We start from the raw sequence: 21665 nt of genomic DNA, 5'->3' as shown, positions 1-21665 counted from the left end.
AATAACCAGAAATGCTGCGCCTGGAGAGTTCCTTGGTACATAGAGAATTTCAATGATTCCCAGAGGTGAGGAGGGGCTTCTGTAATTAGATCTACCAGGGCAGATATAAACCCTAATCACAAGACTGTTTTTGTCACACTGCATTTCTCACCTCAGAGGACAATAAAGAATTTTACATGTTGAATATTACGTGTACATATATCAAAGCACGTGCTACAACATGGATAAACCTTGAAAACATTGTGCTGAGTGAAATAAGTCAGGCACAAAAGGACAGACATTGTATGATCCCACTTACATGAAATATTAGGATTGGCAAATGAATAGAGATTAAAGTTTATTAGTGGCTACAAGGGAAAGGAGGAGGGCGAGAAGGGGGAGTATTGCTTCAGGGGTACTGAGTTTCTGTTTAGGGTGATGAAAAAACTGGGAAATGAAGAGTCATGGTGGTTGCACAATACGGTGAATGTAATGTCACTGAATTGTATATGTAAAAATCATTGAAATGACAAAGGTTTTATTATACATACTTCACTACAATAAAATTTTTAAAAAATATTTCAAAGCAAACATGTTACTACTTGCTAAAAAACAAAGTGTTGATTTCCAACTACTATGATTTAGCATCTATCACACTTATCAAGGTAAAACCATCAGCAGTGTAATTAAATTCTGGTTTATATCTGGCCAGAAAAAAAAAAAACACCATAACATCTGGGCCAGCAATGATTTCCTCTCCCCAGAACTTTAATTTCCTCTGTCTATACCTCCTCTCTGCTGGACGTTAGCAAAGACCCATAGATCACCTCCCAGACAAGTACGTGCCTTGAGTGACTACATCTGTTTGAAAGTCTTAATGTTTACAAATGAACCCTAAAGTTGTTATCAACTCCCAGTATCAAGAGCTTTCCTTCTCTCACCTTGAGTGTCAACCATGCTAAATAATGAGAAAGGCAACTGAAATGGAAATAAATTTTTTTCATCCATTTGAAATGAAATAAGGTCATCTTTACTTCAGGGTTTGAAGGGCAATAAAAATTAAGTGTGGGACACTTGACATATGTTGTTTGAGGATAACAAGGCCCATGAGGTGATGAGAGGGTCAAAAATTTTTAAGTATACATTTAAAAAAAAAAACTCAAATCCATTGCCGTTGAGTCGATTCCATCTCATAGAGACCCTACAGGACAGAGTAGAGCCGCCCCACAGGGTTTCTAAGGCTGTAAATCTTTACAGAAGCAGACTGCCACATCCTGCTCCTACGGAGCCGCTGGTGAGTTCCAACTGCTGACCTTTCAGTTAGCAGCCAAGCACTTAACCACCTATTAAATGCCCCTTGCTAATGCTTCATTCTACAACAAGTGATCCCAGAGTCATTTGGCCATCCACTACGGCATTCCTTGGAAACTCTATGGGACAGTCTACTCTGTCTTATAGGGTCACTAGGGTCTGCATCGACTAGACAGCAATGGGTTTGGTTTTTTATTTGGTTCAGTGTGTGGCATCGCAAGAACAGGCTTATGAAACCAGTTTGTGCATTTATTGTGGGAATGTAGGGCGTTCATAAGAGAAATTTCTCTCAAGTCTCAGTTCTAAGAAAAGCTGTTTTCTCTTCAGTAATTTGTGTTGCATGTTTGTTGTCTTTTTTCAAGGTTTAGGCATTTTGATTTTGTAACGTTTTTCCCTCTTGGCACTGGCTACTAGCAAGCTTAAAACCAAGTTCACAGTCCAACTTTAAAAAAAAAAAAACTTTAGCAACTGAATAATGTGGCATTCATTTTGCTGTGTACTTTAATCTGTATTCCCAAACCTAATTTTCCTTTTGTCTTGATATTACAACCTATTTCCTTTTATGCAATTGTATTTATTTTAATCATTTCAGAGCCTTTTTAGAATGAAACAGTTTCTACTAGGTGGTTCTGTTAATGTTAATAATTGCATGCTGACATTAAGGGGCCAGAGGTAGACTAGGTCTGATTTTTAAAAGTTGGGCAAAGTCAGCCCTGTCCTTGGTATGACAAGAATTCTGCAGCCAAGTAAACTTTACGTTAAAGCCTTTTCTGTTCCTTAGCATCAACATAATTTCATTTAAGAACTAAAGGAATCTAAGACCCCTAAATTGGGCCTTGTGAACCACAGAGCAAGTTCTCTCATTGCCAAAATATTTACCTATCCCTCCCTAGGTCCAGCCACGGGAACTAGCTCTCCATGCTCTCTCCCATGTCAATTTCAGTTGACCCCTTCTCTAAGAATATAAATGTATTCAAGTCTTTCACATGAAAAAATGAATTCTCCCTTGATGTTATATAACCTTCTAGCTACTGGCCATTTTCTTTACTTTCGAAGTGAAATTTCTAGAAAGACTTTTGTGGTCTTCATTTTGCCCCCTCGAATTTACTCAATCCATGGGAATCTGACCTTTACTCTCATCACTCCTCTGAAACTTCTCTGTCAAAGATAACCAATGGCTAATTAATACCTGACTCCAGCGATCACTTGTCAGCATAATTTTTACTTAATCTGAAGCATTTCACACTGTGGACTATTCCTTCTTTCTTAAAACTTTTTACTCCCTTAGGTTCTGAGACAACACTCTGTCCATGACTTCTTTCCATGTTATGTAGGATCAAGGGAGGATTCTTTTGTTCATGTGAAAGACTCCAATATATTTATATTCTTAAGGGAAGGAATCAACTGAAATTGATATGGAGGAGAAGAGGATGAGCAAGCTCCGGGCAGATGGACCTAGGGACAGACAGGCAAAAATACTGGCAAAGAGACCACTTACTCCATAACTCCCTGTTCCTTTTCCCTTGCCTGTACATAAAATGTTGGTGTTACCAGGGCTTTACCCAGGGCCCTCTTCTTTTCTCTCACCCATATGCATGGCTTCAACTACTATATGTTTTCCAAAACCATATCACTTCTCCCTGAAACTCTAAAGGGCCTACCAATTATTTCACCTGAATCTCTTTGAAAAAAAATTTAATAATTATGAATAAAACCTAAAGGTACCTCGAATCTTAGTAATTATCAGTAAATAACACAGGTGCCTCAAACTTAGCTTGTATAAAACTGAACTCATCATCTTTTTTCTAAATCTGCTCTTCCCTGCTGTGTTCCTACCCTAGTGCAGGTACCACCATCCCCAAATTATTTTTTCCTTATCTTAGACTACTTCTCTCATTAGCTATATTCCCAGGATAGAGTGAACAAGCAATAATTCCTCCCTATTTTCTTCTGTTTTCTTCGCACGGTGGTCATAGAAGATATGCTTTGAAATGAACAGAGTGAGGAAGGGGGAAATGATCTTCTGATCTTCTTTTGGGGATATGAAGGAAGCACAGGTAGGACACTGCTTTCCTCTTCTCAACTCCACTGGCTTTATAGTTAGTGGAAATTCCTTCCAGAGGGTGGCAATAGGCTGTTTTCTTCAATTTTGGGTGTTGAAAAAAAATTTTTTTTTGTCTTTTTAGTATCTTCTGGATATTTTAGTAAGAAATTTAGCATGGCAGGCTGCCTCAGGAACTGTTAGGCATATACTATATAATGTGGGAGTCCTCTATTGTCATTCTAAAAATTCCCACAGGCAAGGTAAAAGTGAAGAGAGTCATCATAGGAAGACAAGGCACAGGTAGGTGTTGAACAGTATAAGTGTAGAACAGCTGTAGAAGAGACATGCAAATTACCCACTTGCTTCTAGGTAAGACAGGAAAACTGAAAGTGTTGACTAAGCAAAGCTTAATAGCAAAATGTTCCTGTCATAGAGATATAAAAACTTTTGTTCTTATATATTGTAATTAAGGCAACAATGATTGGGATGTTAAACTATGCCTGGAATGATTGAGATGTTAAAGTCAAACAGCTCTAAGCCTCTAATTGTAGACAGAATTCTGTTAACATGAGATATTTTATTAATATGTAGTAAAAAGGAGACAAGTTACTAAAAAAATAATAAATACATATACCAACTATGGCCAAGCAAACTATGGGAGCCCTTTGCTTACTTCAAGCTTTAGCTTTTCCCATGATTAGATTATTAGATTAGTATTTAGTCTATCAATGCATAGACATCAAAATTGATACTTAATTTGATGGTCACCATTAGAAATAGAATCACACATTTTTCAAAAGGAAATTCAAGTACTAATTTTTTAAATGTACATATCAGAAAATACTACAAATAAAATAAAGTATTTAAAAGATGCAGGACTTCCTCTAGAAACTGAGGTTATTTTTTCTTTATTCGTATTTTCATAAGTATTTCTTTAAAATATATACTGTTAAGACAAATAAGCAAGTTAGACTCAGAGCCTATGTAGAATAAGAGCCTATATGGAGAGATTATCCTGTAAGACTCCCTTGCAATGTACTATTTAAATATGTCCTCACCAATTTTCTGGATAAAAAGACTTGCTAAATACCTTGGACTTTCCATTAAGTCCCCAGAGAGGCCATACTTTAGGAGTTAAGTGAGTGCTAGGCCTAAGAATAACACTGGACTAGCACTCCCTAACAAAACCTAAAAATCAAGTCTCCACGCAGTAAAGGAACCCACCAAGAATCTAAATGCCTGATAACACAAAACTCAGTATTCTCAGAAGATAACTGAATCCAGAGTCTCTATACCATTCTTAATGTCCAGTACACAATTAAAAACTACTAAGCATATGAAGGAAACCCTGGTGGCGTAGTGGTTAAGTGCTAAGGCTGCTAACCAAAGGGTCAGCAGTTCAAATCCACCAGGCGCTCCTTGGAAACTCTATGGGGCAGTTCTACTCTGTCCTATACGGTCGCTATGAGTCGGAATCAACTCGACGGCACTGAGTTGAGAGGCATATGAAGAAAAAGGAAAATGTAACCCATAACCACAAAAAAAACAGATCTGCAGATAAGCCAGATAGTAGAATTAGCAGACAAGGACTTAAAAATAACTATGATTAATATGTCAAAGTATCTATAAGAAAATACGGATATATTTGGTGAAGAGCTAAGAAAATTCAGGAGCAACATAGAAACAAAGAACCAAACAGAATTCCATGAAAAAGAAGGAGGAGGAGGAGAGTAAGGTGAGGGGAAGGGACAGGAGAGGGAAGAGAAAGGGATGGAGGGGGAGGAGAATAGGGAGAGGGGGACAAAGAGGAGGAGAAAGAAAGAGGAAGAAGAACTCTCAGCAAACTAGGAATAGAAGGGAATATCCCATCCTGAGTTGATAGAGGGCATCTATGAAAAGCCTACAACTAACACCATATTTAATTGTGCAAATCTTTTACCCTTCTCAAATGTAGACCTATTTATTAGCTTACCGTCTAAAGTGTTTTCTTCTTTTTTAATTGCAAACCAAAGCTTCCACACTAGTAACTAGGCAGACTTGAGGTAGTGGTATTAGCTCAGATTTCTGGTTTATGTTTTTCCATCATTCCATGGCTGGAGTAAATTCCAACTCATAGTGACCCTACAGGACAGAATACAATTGCCCCATAGGGTTTCCAAGGCAGTAATCTTTATGGAAGCAGACTGCCACATCTTTCTCCCATGGAGTGGCTGGTGGGTTTGAACTACTGACCTTTTGATTAGCAGCAGAGTGCTTACCCACTGTGCCACCAGGGCTTTTTCCATCACACAGACCTGTCACTTTTAAAATCAGTGACAGTCTAAGCGTTGACAGTATCAAAATGGGCCCTAGCTGTTGATATTCACGCGGAACCTGTATCATAGTAATATCTGGAAAGTCAGGGCCTATGGATACGATTTAAGAAATCAGGAAAGAACGGTACAGACCTGGCCTAACCTAAGGCAGACGCACCTGTGGAAGGACACTAACCACCACATAATAGATAACCTCCATACCTGAAATCACACGGTTCTCAGGAAATCCACAAATTACTGAAACTGCAAATAACTGCCTTCCCTAATAATGTACCTCCCTGTTAGCATTCAGCCACAAAAAAAAAAAAAAAAAAGACTCTCTGTTCCCCAAATTGTCTGTGGATTTTGCTTTTATGTATTCCACTTCTGTCTTTGTCCAGAGAGACAATCTGTACATGATTAATCGCTCTCATATATGAGTAAGCCTCAGCTGTGTTCCAACTAAAAGTTATTCTCCAACAGGCCTCTTAATAGACAAGGTAAAATTTTCCAGTGGGGTCAAACAAGGACATGGTTTGGCCCTTTTTCTTCTGGGTGACCAAAAGGAAGCAAGTTTTCTTTTATATTCAAATGACACCGTTTTATCAACACAGATTAGAAGTGAGTTGAACAGGCTTCTGGCTTTTCTCTCTACTTATTGGCAGAAGGATCTTGGCAGAAAGAAAACTGATGACTCCCTAATTTATTTTTCCAACTCTTTAACCTCCCTAAACACAAGTCTCATATAGCCAACTGCCTTCTCAACATTCCCACTTGGATGTCTAATAAACATCTCAACATGCCCCAAATAAAATCGTATCCTCCCCTTCAACCAGGGTGCCCTATGATAGTAAGTTGCATGTCGTTTACCTAATTGCTAAAGCCAAAACACCTTGGCCTCTTCCATAACTCCTCTCGTTCTGCCACAATACACATCCAGTTCACCAAAACATTCCGTGAGCTTAACCTTCAAAACATATTCCATATCTCTACTGCCACCCACCAGTCTCAGCCATCATCATCTCTCCCTTGACTTCTAAAGACCCAGACAAACTGCTCAGAGCAGGAACAGCTCAAGTTCTAGCACTCCGTTACCCAGGCTCCTACTCACCAGCAAATGCCCAAGTGACATCCTCTCTGTCTGCTTTCTCTGAGGACCCAAACCCCCCAAAACTACCCTCTCTGAGCCTGGGCCTTTAACTATACTAACTCCATCCCTCAGTCCAATCATCCATCTCTCCCCTCCAGACTCTGAGTTGATTCCACACACATACATCCCATATTCACTTCCACTTTCACCAACTATACAAAGCCACCACGCTGAACAGTTGGTTGATTCCTTACAGATAAAGCTTCCTTCCCAGCCCCCAAATGTGCTGCTTAGAAAGTACGAACATTCTCCCTTTCCAAGGAACCAATCGGTCATGGTATTTCACAGCCCAGATAAACTAGGCTGGAGAAGTCCTTAAGTTGCAAAGGACCAAATGGCTACTTTCTCCTAAATCTGAAGAGTCTCACAGTGGTTGGAAATTTTTTCTTGAAAAATGTGTGGATAATAGTCCACTGGATTCTGACCCTTTAACATATATAACATGTTGATATCTCTTTTACCAAAAGGACCAAGATATTACTGATTGGCACTTGAAGTCATATGAGGCTGCAGATAATGAGATCCATAAGTAGTGATTTTTTAAATATTAAGGAACTGGTTAAAGAAAAAGATTTTTAGATTTTAATTATTTATGACCACAAAAAATTTTCAAATTCATATTTTGAAAGATAAGATTACATTTATTTACCTAGTAAACAATTTTTTCACAAGCCCTCTACCCTGCCCTGCTTTTCAAATATAAATGAATAAATACAAATGTCTTCTACGCACATGGAACTGGAAATTTACACCAACTAAAATGAAGACTCAGGTGTTCTGTAGATTCACCTGTTTCCCACACAGATTGCTGAACTCCAATTCATAAAGTAGCCCTCTACCATGAGGGAGGAAGTATAAAAGGACTAGACCCCTGCTTCTTGTGTTATATAGAGTCCTGTGCCGTGTCTTAGAAGATTGCCACACAAAGTGTGGTCCACAGCCCACCAGCAGCAGCAGCTTGTTGGGGATGCAGAATTTTCAGATCCACCCCAGACCTACAGAATCAGGATCTGCCTTTTAATATGATTCCCAGGTGATTCCTGTGCACACTGCAACGTAAGAAACATTGTCTTAGGAAATGAGACCTTATTACTGATGTCGTTAACTTTAAATGCTATGCGCACCCCTCTCGGTAGGTAAGAAGGTAAGGAAAGCACAGGAGGACTTCAAAACTGTTTCTGGGTCAGATTTCTTAGTGCTTCTCTGAATGGCTCATAGCTAGTTTGGTAGACTTTAATGTCTTTCAAAAGTCTGGACATTTTGATGTAATTTCAGCAAAGATGACTGAATCAAATATCTAAAAAGGGTTTAGCAGTGCTCGGAAATCTTCCTATGTTTTTGTTTGTTCTGTTTGGTTTGGTTTTTGTTCTGCTTTGTTTGGTTTGGTTTATATTTATTAGTGTTTCCACTCTGTACTGTCATCTAAAAAAATGAGTTTCTGATTCCTCAAGGGGGCAGGCCTTCCCCACAATTCTGAAGTATGAATGGTTGCAGAGGTAGCATTAGTCATAGACCCGTTAGTAAAAACAAAAGCATTTGGAGGCTAAGTCAGTTATTCAAATTAGTTATAATACTGGGATCAGCTTGGCTTTTTTTTTTTTTTTTGAGAAAGTGGCTTAACCTGTTATAAGATGACTAGTCACGGCATTGAAAACAAAATGTTACTGTGCTAATGTAATCTCAGGGACTAAGAATAGGCTTAGATTTTAGCAACCATCTTAAAATCCCAGTACTCCTAAGATTCATTTAGACTCCTGTCCCCCTGCCATGTGCTTCCTACTGTATCCCATCAAACCTTACCTAGCATAACACCTAGCATACTTTATTTTAATTACTTATTTACTTATTCTTCACTAGATTGTGACCTTCATGACAACAGGGACTATGTCTATCCATATTCATATCACAAGTACCTAGAACAGTAGCTATCACATAAAAAATCAAACCCGTTGCCATTAAGTCGGTTCTGCCCCATGGCAACCCCATGTATTACAGAGTAGAACTGCTCCATAGGGTTTTCTTGGTTGTAAACTTTATGGAAATAGTTCAGCAGGCCTTACTTCCATAGAGCCACCGGGTGGGTTCAAATCGCCAACCTTTATGTTAGCAGCCGATCACAAACCACACGCACCACTCAGGGATCTTATCCAGCAAATACTGACTCAAACCTATTGCCATCAAGTCGATTCTGACTCACAGTAACATTACAGGGCAGACTAGAACAGTCCCATAGGATTTCCAAGGTTGTAAATCTTTACAGAAGCAGACTACCACATCTTTCTCCTGCAGAGCGGCTAGTGGGTTCAAACTGCCCACCTTTTGGGTGGCAGCTGAGCACTTAACCACTGTGCCACTAGGGCTCCTTATCCAGCATGTAAACCAGAAAACCAAACCCAATGCCACTGAGTCGATTCTGACTCATCACAACCCTATAGAACAGAGTAGAACTGCCCCATGGAGTTTCCAAGGAGCGCCTGGTGGATTTGAACTGTGGACCTTTTGGTTAGCAGCCATAGCACTTAACCACTACACCACCAGAGTTTCCATCCAGTACACAGTAAGTACTTAATAATTACTCAGTGAATGAATGAATCAATGGAACACAATCGACAGGGAAATGGAGGCACTGAAAGCAGGATAAGCAGCCTAACCCACAAATCACTTTTTAAGTATGAAATACTATAGAAGAATAGGTGGGGTATAATTTTTTTTAATATCTTTAATTTAGAACCCATTCATTCAGAACTTGTAAAACACACCTTTTGATTAGACTATATTTTATGCTTTTGTACTATCTGTGAAGAAGGTTGAACAAGATAGGGTAGATTTAATTGACTTGGCAGCAATTTAGGGAGCATTCATTTATACATTACTGATAGGTTAAATTATCACTTATGCTTAAAACAGTAGATCAAATACTATGAAGATCTATTTATAGAAATAGAATTTTGACTTGTGAATATTTTTTATAATGGAAAGAAATAAAATTCCATTTTCTTAAGTCAAATAAAATTCTAATTAAGTCTCCCATAACTGAAGTTAGTATTCTCCCCTGAGGAGCCAAATTTTGGAGAAATTGTGTTATAAATTACAGTTAAAACGACATTTTCAATGGGAAGCCAATGAAGACTTTGGTAGCCTGTGGAATTAGAGCTGCTGCCTCTAGAGTTTATGAATAAGCTCATTACAGTTCTCAATACCTATTTCCTACATTAGAGCCTTGAGCTCCAATAACCAGAATGACCAAGCAAAAATGGCCAGTTTTTATCCCAATACTATTGATCGTTCTGTTGTCCACATGGTTGCTATGAATTGGAACCGACTCGACGGCACCGAAAAACAACAACACTATGAAGTATGTTTTTGTAAGACTTCAAACACTTCTATTCTTTGCACACTGTCAGTCAAGATCACAGCTGGAAACAGACAGCACATTTCAGCTGGATAATTGAGGCAAAATTAATAAAGGGATTGGTTTACAAAGGCATGGGTAGAGTTCAAGGAAACCAACAGGGATGGTGAAACACCAAAAAAACAAAACAAAAAAAAAGCCAAACCCATTGTCTTAGTCATCTAGTGCTGCTGCAGCAAGTGGATGGCTTCAAAAAAGAGAAATTCACTCTCTCACTGTCCAGCATGCTACAAGTCCAAGCCCAGGGTGTCAGCTCCAGGGGAAGGCTCCCTCTCACTGGCAGTTCTGGAGAAAGGTCCCCGTCGTCAGTCTTCCCCCAGTCTGGGAGCATCTCAGGGCAGGAACCTCAGGTCCAAAGGACGCACTCTGCTCCTGGCACTGCTCTCCTGGTGGTATGAAGTTCCACATCTCTCTGCTTGCTTCTCTCTTCCATATCTCAAAAGAGATTGGCCTAAGACACTACCCAATCCTGCAGATCTCATCAATATAACTGTCGCTAATCCATCCTACTGCATCATAGTGACAGGATCCACAACATATAGGGAAATCACGTCAGAAGATAAAATGGTAGCCAATCACACAAGAGAATCATGACCCAGAGAAGTTGACAGATATTTTGTGGGGACACAATTCAACTCATGACACCCATTGTTGAGTCAGCTCCAACTCATGGCAACAAGATGTTTTACAGAGTAGAACTGCTACGTTGGGTTTTCTTGGCCATAATCTTTGCAGAAGCAGATCGCCAAGACTTTCTTCCCTGATGCCACTGGGTGGGCTCGAACTGGCAATCTTTAGGTTAGTAGATAAACACAAACTGTTTGCGCTACCCTAGCAAAGTGGGGAGGGGAGCCATTGGCATACCCAGTCCTGAATGAGCAAGGGGAAGACATGATTACCAAAACTGGGAGAGAACTAGAACTGTAGCTGTAGAAGAGGGCTACAGATAGAATCTATGGCCTTCAGAAGAGGAAAGCAGCCACTCCCAACCCACTGCCTTCTTTACTATATTTTAAATTCTGTCTTCAGGCAATTAACTGTTTTTAGCAATATGTATTTTGCTTCTTCCTCATTCTAATGTAGCTTTCGCTTCTGTAATGGTTTTATTGTTATCCCTGCAAAAAGGGAGCCGGTAGAATAAATCCTCTGACCTCACTATTCTCTCACTCTTGAATCTCCTGCTGGTGCCCTCCCTAGATCCAACCCAACAGGGAGCCAAAGGGTAAGGTAAGAGAGCCCAGTTGATACAGTCCATAGAGATCAGCCTCAAGGGGCACAAAGCAAGGTAGAAAAGATTGGAAAGTGGATTTGAAGGGTAAGATGGAAAATATCCACTGCACACGTTGCCATCGAGTTGATTGCGACTCATAGCGACTCTATAGGACAGAGTAGTACTGCCCCATAGGGTTTCCAAGGCGTGGCTAGTGGATTTGAACTGCTGACCTTCTGGTTAGCAACCAAGTTCATAACCACTACGCCACCAGGGCCCCACCACACACATACCCTTTCCAAAATGGTTCTACTATATTTATTTATGTATTTGTGTATGTATTTACTGTATTTATAAACTCACTCATGAACTTATTTTGCCATATACATTCCTGAGAATGAAAGAAAAAAGATAGCAATGAATTTTTTCCATAACAATGACATTTGATAGTTCCTGATATTATTTTCATAGAAAAGCAAAATTCATTGATTCATTCACTCAAAGATACAGTCCAGGCGAGTTTCCTTTATGCCTCCCTGAAGCCTGCTGAGACGAAACAAAAGAATGAAAAATCAGAAAAGTTTAACTACTATGAAACTAGCAAAGAATTAAGATTCCCAAATCACAGATAATAAGAAATATCTGCCAAAGAGAGTAAAATTTTGGTTAAATCATGGATTTAATCAATATTTGTTGTTGTCAGTTGCTGTCGAGTCGATTCTGACTCATGGCGACCTCAGTCATGCGGAGTAGAACCACCCCATAAAGTTTTCAAGGCCGCGACCTTTTGGAAACAGATCACCAGGCCTGTCTTCCGAGGTGCCTCTGGAAGTTTCAAACCACCAACCTTTTGGCTAACCGTTGAGTGCTTATCCATTTGCACCACCCAGAGGACTGTCACACAGTGTATTGTTAAGTGGAAAATTCAAGCTACGGAACAATATGTGATTTCATTTGTGTAAAAGTACTTAAACCTATATAAGTATGTGTTTCCAATCCTTGTGTTTGCATGGAAAATACCTGGAAGGATACTTCCGTACCGTTCACGGTAATCACTTCTTGGGGGAGAGAATGGGGCACTTTACTTCATAAACTTGTATAACATTTGAATATTTTTTAAAGCACATATTATTGTCATCATAAAAAATTAACTTTTAAGCAAGGGAGGGAGGAGGAAAAGGTGAATCATTGTTTAGAGGGCACTGAGATTCCGTTAATGGTGGTGGAATAATTTAGAAAATGACAATGGCAATGGGTACACAACATGATGAATGTAATCAATGTCACTGAATTATACACACAAAAATTATTGATTTGGCCAATGTTTTGTTATATGTATTTTTACCACAGGAAAAAAAAATTAACTTTTAAAAGACTTACACATTTTAAACACATTTATTCAATGCCTATAATGTGCTGAACATATGCAATGTCACATCTTGTGCAAAAGGAAAGCAGGCTCAGCAAGGAAAATGGTTCAAGGTCACACCGTTTCCATAGGTCACATATTAACTAAGCTGTAAGCTTCTCGAAGACAGGGGCTGTGATATTCTGGTCACCACATATCCCCATCACCGCACTTGGTACTTACAAAATATTCAATAAATATTTCTTGAATGAATAAATGAACAGATAAATGAAGGAATAAAGGCATATATGAAGGGCCAGAGGCTATCTGTGCCTCAACATCCCTATCACACTTGCTCCTTCATAAGCCTAGATTTGTTAATTTAAAAAGAAAACTTAAGATGTTTTATGATCTCCTCTGGGTGATTTAAACTCAATCTATGGCTAAGTCCATGTGAAGAGCAGATGCGGTTGGGTTATGGGGAATGTCACATCTGCACCCATCATTCTGAGGCTGACACCAGCATTGTCAGAGTACCAGTGCTTGCAGGGATGGCAACAATCTAAAAGTTCCTACATCGTGTTCCATGTGCTTTTTGGATCCCATACTGTTTGCAAGACTGTGTTCCAGAGAAGTGCGAGCAGAGCTAATAGGTGTGGTATTGAATTAACATTTGTACATATTAAAGTTCATTCCCCACAAACACATCAATCTAGGTCCAGCCCACTGATGAGAGCAGCCAAGTACCTGTCATTTTCTGGTATTTAATGGAGCACACCAGACTGCTGACATTATACAGAACATCACACCATCCCCGCCTTCTGGTTTTCCAATACGAAGTCTCCTAGGTTCTGTACGTTTTGTACACTGCATTTTAGCAAGGAAAGTTAAACATTCAATCACTTAGGATCCTCTCTGCTTGTTTACCTAGATTTTTTTTCTTAGTTCAACTAAGATCTTATTGTCTTAAAACTAATAATGTTCATGAATAAATGATAATGTATTTTTACTTCCACTCAGTTTCATTTTAAACTGGGAGCCTCGGCTTACTTACGACTATCAGATGTTGGCACATGACGAACAGTCTGACTTTTAAGTTCGATGATCAACTTCTGTTGCAGACATTTGCAGCTTTCTGATGCTTGGCTGTGACACAATTTCTAGGTTATAATTTTAGATACCTTTAAAAGGAAGGGTTTTGTTTGTTTTGTTTTTAAATTTTTAAGCTTTGAAATTTGAAAGCACAAATAAGACACTAAGTTCAGGATAAAATCTTCACATGGCCTGCATATGCTTCGTGATCTGCCCCGCCTGACTCTTCGATCTCATCTCTGAACCATCTTCGCGGCACGCCTGGACCTCCAGCCACACTGCACTTCTTTTAGCCCCTCCAACTTGCCAAGGTCTTTCCTGCCTCAGGGCCACAGCATATGCTGTTTCTCAGCCCAGACTGCTTCTTCCCTCCATTCTTTACTTGGACAACTTCTATTCATCCTTTAGATCTCATATTGGAGATGGGTTCCTCAGAGAGGCTTCCCTAGCCCCCTATACTAACCTATATCTCCCTCCTATTATTCTCTCCCTGCTCTTTCCCTTCATGGCATTTATTGCAATTTGCATTCATACAGTATATGCATTCATGCGGACTACCTTAACATCTATTCTTCCATTAGCCTATGAATTCCAGATGATGAGAATCACGGCTAGTTTTTTGACCAGTGCTAATTCCAACAAATGTTTGTTGGTTAAATGAAGGAATAAAAGGAGTAAGTGAATCTTATTCTTTGTTTTAATTACTTTTTTTCATAAACATAAATTGGACAGAGTAAGTAAGGGGAATTGAGTCCCTATCTCGTTCATACTCTGGGTGAACCATTCTGCTTGAGGTGAGATTTTAGGAGGGTTTAGATTGAGGGGAAGGACAGGATTTGGCATATCAGAGATTCTGTAAGACCCAAGACAGGCTTGAAAAAAGGGTATTTTGAAAGAAAAGGGTTAAAGAGCTAATTATATTAAAGAAGCAAAGGAAGTGGGGCTGAGAACAGACAGATAGTTACAAATTGGAAAGGTCAGCCAAAAGGTGAGGAGGACTTTCGAAAGTCACGCGGAAATGGGAAACCCAGGACCAAGTTGGTCAGAGGAGAAGGAAGCTTGTTGAGGCAGCAGATTGGATCCTGTGGAGAGAGAAGAAGAGTGTGATAAAGAAGGCCCGTGCTCTCAAGGAGCTCCAGGTATGAGGAGAACCTACCTGGAACAAAACATTATCTGGGGGGACTGAAAGGGACTGAGAGAAAGGTCTGAGGAAGTAAACTTACAAAGCCTGTATGCTGTGTCAGTTATTGAGTCTGGGAGATAAACGGTATACCTTAGATTGTTCATGTGAGACCGAGAAAATGAAAGCTACTGCCCCAGCAGACAACCAGCATACACTTTAATTCTCTACTGTGGAATTACTAGAATGACATTAACTCTTTTGTAAAGGACAGTCTCCATGTCTACGAAAATGGCAATGAAGAACAAGAATGGAGCATGCCAGAGACCAAGTTGTCCAGCTTCTGCTCTGTAAACCCAAGCCTGACCATGTCTTCTAGCTGATTATCCACATCTATCATAGCATCTTGAGAATTTTTGCAGTTGTGTTATTCCAAGGGCTTGACCTTGGAGCACTGTATTTCCTTAAAATCATCTGGGAAAAAGATAGCTTGGTGCCAACCTGAGACCCCATAGAATGTCAATGGATAAAGGTAGAGACCATAATAATAAAAATAAGCAAAACAAACAAACAAAAACTCTTTGCTTTTGAGTCAATTCCTACTCGTAGGGACCCCATAGGCAGAGGTATAACTAAGGTATGGCAGGTAGGGCACATGCCCTGAGCACCACTTGAGGAGAGGGCTAACGAGCAGTTTCTATTGGCCGTAACAGTTTCCATTGCCAGCTGTGAGAGATCATTCAGCAATTTAAAACTAATTACCATAGGCACTATTTTCCATAGATAGGCCCCTGCCGGTAGGACAGAGCAGAACTGCCCCATAGGGTTTCCAAGGCTGTACTCTTTATGGAAGCAGACTGCCTCATCTTTCTACAGGGAGCGGCTGGTGGGTTCGAACCACCCATCTTTTGGTTAGCAACAAAGGACTTAACTACTTCACCACCAGGACCACTTGATAATAAAAATAGACCATAACCCATTGCCATCAAGTCAGCTCTGACCCACAGCAACCCTATAGGGTGGAGTAGAACAGCCCCATAGGGTTTCCAAGGAGAGGCTGGTAGATTCCAACTGCCAGCCTTTGGTTAGCAGCCGTAGCTCTTAACTACTATGCCACCGGGGCTCCAAATAGACAACAGATAATATTTACAGATAATAGATTGTATTTACTGCACTTATTATGTGCCAGGCTCCATTCTAAGCACCTTATATGTATCATTATTTTAATCTGCACAAAAATCATATGAAATAGTTACTATTACTATTTCCATTTTACAGACAGGGAAAATGAGGCACATAAAGATTAACATCATTGAGCAAAGTTTCAAAGGACTCAGTTCCAGACAATCTGACTCCAGAGCTCGGTTCTTAATCATGACACTAGTTCCTTTAGTTCCTTAAACTTGCATATACTTTACAATTTACATAACGCTTTAGAAATGTAATTATTATTATTAGAAATGTAATTATTAGCAGTCTGGACTCTGAATCCAGCGATCCAAGTTCACATCTTGGTGGAAACTTACATTGCCCTGGTGGTACAATGGTTAAAAGCTCCGCTGCTAACCAAAAACTCAGCAGTTCAAATTCATCAGCCACTCCTTGGAAACCCTAAGGGGCAGTTCTACTGTGTCCTGTAGGGTCGCCAGGAGTCAGAATTAACTCAATGGCAACAGGTGGTTTTCGTTTTTAGAGAGATACAAATATCTGATTCTCTCAACAAAACTTAAAAGAGTAAGGAATATTACTGCCTTCACTTACAAATAGGGAAACTGAGGCTCAAAGGCATTAAATTACTGGTGTGGAGAATCGGTAGCACTAGTACGAGGCGAGGCAGGGCTTGAAATTCAGAGCTCCTCATTCCTCAAATGCCACACACCTCTCATTTCTGCTTTATGGGCCTTGTTGGTGGGGATTAAATTGCATCTACACAATCAGGTACGCAGGGGATGAAGGCTATTGGGTATGGCACGAAGGTCCTGATACCTGAAACCACGACATTATCTCCAGCTGAAATATGATTTCATACGGGCTCAATGTCATGGAGTACCCGTGGGAAGAGAACAGGAGCAAGAAAAGCAGACCGGGTGAGCAGTACCTAATAAATAGCTGGCTCCAAAAAGGACCCTTTCCTGGAGTGGCTGGCTGCCGCCTGTCAGACCAACCCTCTGCTGCAGCTGCCTGGGTGTGTGACCAGAAAGCAACGCAGAGATGCAAAGGTGGAGGAGAGAAAAACCACAGTCCGGGCCCACGACCCTGAGCCCTTTATTGTGTCTTTTCTGGTTAACGCCTCTCTTGCCTTCATTGCCTTCATACCCTCTCACCCCCACCCATACCGTGCCCAGGATGCCAAACGCTGTAATGCAACCCCTGCCTGCTGCTCGTACGTTTCTGTCTCATTCCTCATTACCCCAACAGCAAATTAATTTTGGGGGTCGTCTGACAGTTTCTAGCAGCCGGGGCATTGCAGCCCTGGCTCATATTACCCACCAACGCATCATCCTTCCATTACGCTCCACACCGGACCACATTTGCTTCCCATCTGCAGTGCCCCCTCCCTCTTTATTTTTAACTGCAGTCCAATAATGCTGACAAGGTTAGCCATCGGAAGGGATGGCTATTGCGGCCAACTCCCTGAGAAGCGGAAGCTTGAGGCAGGGATGGGGAAGCCTAGAACGTGCTTCCTTCCTTAGCAACATCATCCCCCCCAGTGGCACTGCTGACAAGGGACAGTGGCACAAAACCACGCATCCTAGGTCTCCTACTGCTTTTCTCCTGCCGCTGCGTCTGCTGCTATAGCAACACCAGGCGTACACCTTGGGCTGAAATTAAATACCCATCCTGGACCGGGACCCAAGTCGGGATCGGGCCGCAGCCTCGGTCACCATGGCAACCTGCGGAGAGGAGGGCCGCGAGAGGCTAGCGCTGAGAGGGGATACTCACTCCATCGCCCGGCTCCAGGCGCGCTGCTGCGGGGCTCACCTGCGCTGCTCGCCTCTCCCGAGCCTAGCGCTCTGTCGGCGCCGCGCGCGAGGTGGAGCCGGGAACCGTGTCCCCTCCCCGCCCACACCGCCCCCCGCCCCCGCCCCCGTCCTTCGGGGCTTGGGAGTGAACGCTCAGGCTCTCTCAGCTCCCAGCCTGCGAATAAAACAGGAAGCAATTGGATAATGTTCGCTGGGCGCTAGACAAACCACTTAAGTGTTTCGGGAAGGGAGCGCGCTGGCAGCTGCGCTCCGGGCTATGTGGCCACCAAGGCGCAGTGACCGGCGCCTGAGGCGCCAGGTGTGCCGGCGGCTCCCCTGGGACCGACAGCGCTGCACGGAGACTGAGGGGAGGAGGAGGAGGCAGATGGGTATCTGTTGCGGGTGGCGCAGTCCAAACGGCATAAGGAACCGATTATGTCATTGGCAAGATCGCAGTTTTAGTTGTTTGGAAGTTGCAAAAGAAGAAGACCTCTGGTCTATGCAAATAGCATGTATGGGCTGGGCATGGGTTCGGAAACGCCGTTGTGCCAGCCTAGCCGGCATCCGTCTGAGTTTCCCAAGGAAAACTCTAGCAGTGCTGCGGCGCGTTAATGCAGTGTTTCACTCCCTTGGCAGCCCTACACCCTTCTCTTTATCACTCCATATTCTTTGCATTCCTGCCTGCCGGAAGGTACTGTCCAGTGTTACTTTCAGTAGTTTGTTCTGTGAAAACAGTAGGTATATTGAATATGGTTTTCCAAATTACCAGGGCCTCAGTAAGCCCCCGGGCCTATATTCCCTCCCTACGCTCCCTCGAAGCAGCCCCTACTTCTGATGGTTTCTAAAATAGAAACCTGGTTTCCATCCGGTGCCCTGCTTCTGCCGCCAACAAGTAGATGGGACCAGCCGCAGCCTGTCAATGTACAGCATACTTAGTGAGTCGTCCCTCTGTGAGCAGGCGTGCGCTAGGTGCTGAGGACGCAGCACTAGGCACAGCCACCACGGTGCCTTCCGTAGTGGAGCTCACAGACTAAAGAAGATGGACAATGCACAGGTAAAGAGAAAAATAAACATAATCACAAGTGGAACAAAAAAAAAGTGCTGTACAATTAAATAGTAAAGTGTTATGATGAATGTTTTAAAATTAGTTTGTGATAATGGGTTCACAGCTTTGTGAATATATTAAAAAGCTATTGAATTATACACTCTGGGTGAATTTTTATGGTATATGATTATATTTTAATGAAGCTTTTTTTTTTTTAATGTTGTGATGGAGAGTGAAAGGAAAGTAGACTTAGTTAGGAGTCCCTGGGTGCTGCAAATGGTTAGCTCAGCTGCTATCACAAAGCTCGGGGTTCAAATCCACCAGAGACACCTCTGAAGAAAGGCCTGGCAACCTACTTCTGAAAACACTATGGAGCACATTTCTATTCTGGAACACACGAGGTCACCATGAGTCATAATCGGCTTGACTCTCTGGCAACTGGTGGCACTTGCTCAGGTAGTGTCATGGATTGAATTGTGTGCCCCCCAAAATCTGTCAGCTTGGCTAGGTCATGGTTCCCTTGCATGATTGGCTACCATTTTATCTTCTGATGCGATTTCCCTATGTGTTGTAAATCCTGTCACTATGATGAAATGAGATGGATTGATTAGTGGCAGTTATACTGATGAACTATACAATATTAGATAGTGTCTTAAGCCAATCTCTTTGAGATATAAAAGAGAGAAGTGAGCAGAGAGACGGGGTACCTCATACCACCAAGAAAGCAGCGCTGGGAGCAAAGCGTGTCCTTTGGACCTGAGGTTCCTGTGCTGAGATGCTCGCAAACCAAGGGAAGACTGGTGATGAGGACCTTCCTCCAGAGCTGACAGAGAGACAAAGCCTTCCCCTGGAGCCGGCACCCTGAATTCAGACTTCTAGTCTACTGGACTGTGAGAGAATAAACTTTTCTTTGTTAAAGCCATCCACTTGTGGTGTTTCTGTTATAGCAGCACTAGATGACTGAGACAGGTAGGGGGTTCAGAGAAAGCCTCCCTGAGGAGACTAGCCAGAAATGCAAGCAAAGGGGCAAGGTCATTCTAGCCAAGTGATCAGCCTGTGTGGTGGCTCTAGGTAGGACAAAGAGCTCTGTATTTTCAAGGAGGAGAAGGAGATCAGTACAAAGCATTCTGGGTGGATTCACTGCTCCTCCTTTTCCTCTGAAAGGTGAGCCACAAAGCCAAACCTAGTGAAGATTCACAGAGCTGTTTTGTGGAAAGAGATCCTGGATTGCCTCGAGGTTTCCATTCACAGAGAATCTACAGTGAATTTGGAGATTGTAAAAACCCTTCCTCAGCTCATGTTCCTCTCTAGCTACTATCCTTTTCCTTTCCTCTTGAAAAGAAGCCCTGGTGGTTAAACGCTTGGCTGCTAACAGAAAGGTCGGCAGTTCAAACTCACCAGCGCACTCCACGTGAGAAAGATGCGGCCGTCTGCGTCCGTAAAGATCACAGCCTTGGAAACGCTATGGGGCAGTTCTGCTTTGTCCTGTAGTGTTGCTATGAGTTGGAATCAGCTCAACAGCACCGAGGTTGTTTTGGTTTTGGGGTTTTTTTGTTTGTTTTTCTCTTGAAGCCTCTTAAAGGGTTGCCCATACTCCTCTACTTCTACACTTCCTGTTTATTTACTCCCTGAAGCATATAGGGTTAAATTAAGTTCAGGTGTGAGTGATTAAGAGACTTAAACAGGAATTAAGTTTGTGTCTCTACTTCTTAAAAGTTGAGATTAGCAGTCCTGGGCCACTTTAGCATCTCTACTCCTCAAAGACCTCAAAACCCAGTCTCTATCACATGTGGTCTCCCTTCCCAAGATTACCTCATTGTGCAAACTGCTGATCCACCTCCAGCCATCATGTCTACATTCCAACCAGCAAGAAGGTGGAAGAGGCAAAGAAAAGGGGGTACAGGAAACATGCCAGCTGTCTCTTAAGGCTCCCAGAAGCTGCTTCATGACATGCTTTTTTACATCTCATTGGCCAGAATCAGTAACACGACCGTAGTCAGTTTCCAGGGAGACTAGGCAATGTAGTCTTCGTTCTACAAAGCCATCAGCTTCACCATAAAGTGGGGGCTCCATGGCCAAGAAAGAAGAGGAAAATGGGTATTGGGGATAACCAGCAGTCTTTGCCATATTCCTCAGTCTCTAGAATTCTGGTTTCTACCTCCTCGACACAACTGACACTGCTCACCATAAAGTCTAAGCCTAAACCCATTGCCATCCAGTTGATTTTGACTTATAATGATCCTTTAGGACAGAGTAGAGCTGCCCCATAAGGTTTCCAAGGAGTGGCTGGTGGATTCAAACTGCAACATTTTGGTTAGCAGCAGGGGTCTTAACCACTGCACCCCCGGGGCTCCTCTGTAAAGATTACAGCCTCAGAAACCCTATGGAGCAGCTCTATCCTGTAGGGTTGGTATGAGTCAGAATCGACTTGACAGCAATGGGTTTGGTTTTGGTTTAGTTTTAATCTTTACGGAAGCAGACTGCCACATCTTTTGCCCTCGGAGCAGCTGGTGGGCTTGAACCATTAGTCTTTCATTTAGCAGCCAAGCACTTAACCACTGTACCAGCAGGGCTCCTTACCATAAAGCCACCAAGGGCCAGATGCAATGGGCATATCACAGTCTTCTTCTTGTATGATGTATAAGCAGCATTTGACATTGTTGACTACTCCTTTTTGTTTTTTGTGTTTTTGTTTTG

General features: G+C 41.9%; 1 protein-coding gene across 9 annotated transcripts in view; it reads right to left on the bottom strand.

Annotated features, from left to right (window-relative positions):
• PALM2AKAP2 (PALM2 and AKAP2 fusion) overlaps positions 1-21665 on the bottom strand; it is a 578232-nt gene that overhangs the window by 517762 nt on the left and 38805 nt on the right. For 3 of the 9 annotated variants that reach the window (XM_049896009.1, XM_049896010.1, XM_049896012.1), the window contains exon 1: positions 17904-17923. The exons of 5 other annotated variants lie outside the window; for them this stretch is intronic. In XM_049896009.1, the coding sequence (XP_049751966.1) occupies positions 17904-17908 (5 nt within the window). In that variant the 5' untranslated portion in view covers positions 17909-17923. Of the gene's footprint in view, positions 1-17903; positions 17948-21665 lie in introns of those variants that run through there. One more of the 9 variants, XM_049896015.1, reaches the window with a different exon arrangement.

Source organism: Elephas maximus, chromosome 9 (assembly GCF_024166365.1).
Source record: "Elephas maximus indicus isolate mEleMax1 chromosome 9, mEleMax1 primary haplotype, whole genome shotgun sequence".
Taxonomy (NCBI): Eukaryota; Metazoa; Chordata; class Mammalia; order Proboscidea; family Elephantidae; genus Elephas; species Elephas maximus.
The sequence above is the reverse complement of the archived record's forward strand: the minus strand, read 5'-3'. Positions and strand labels throughout refer to the sequence as shown.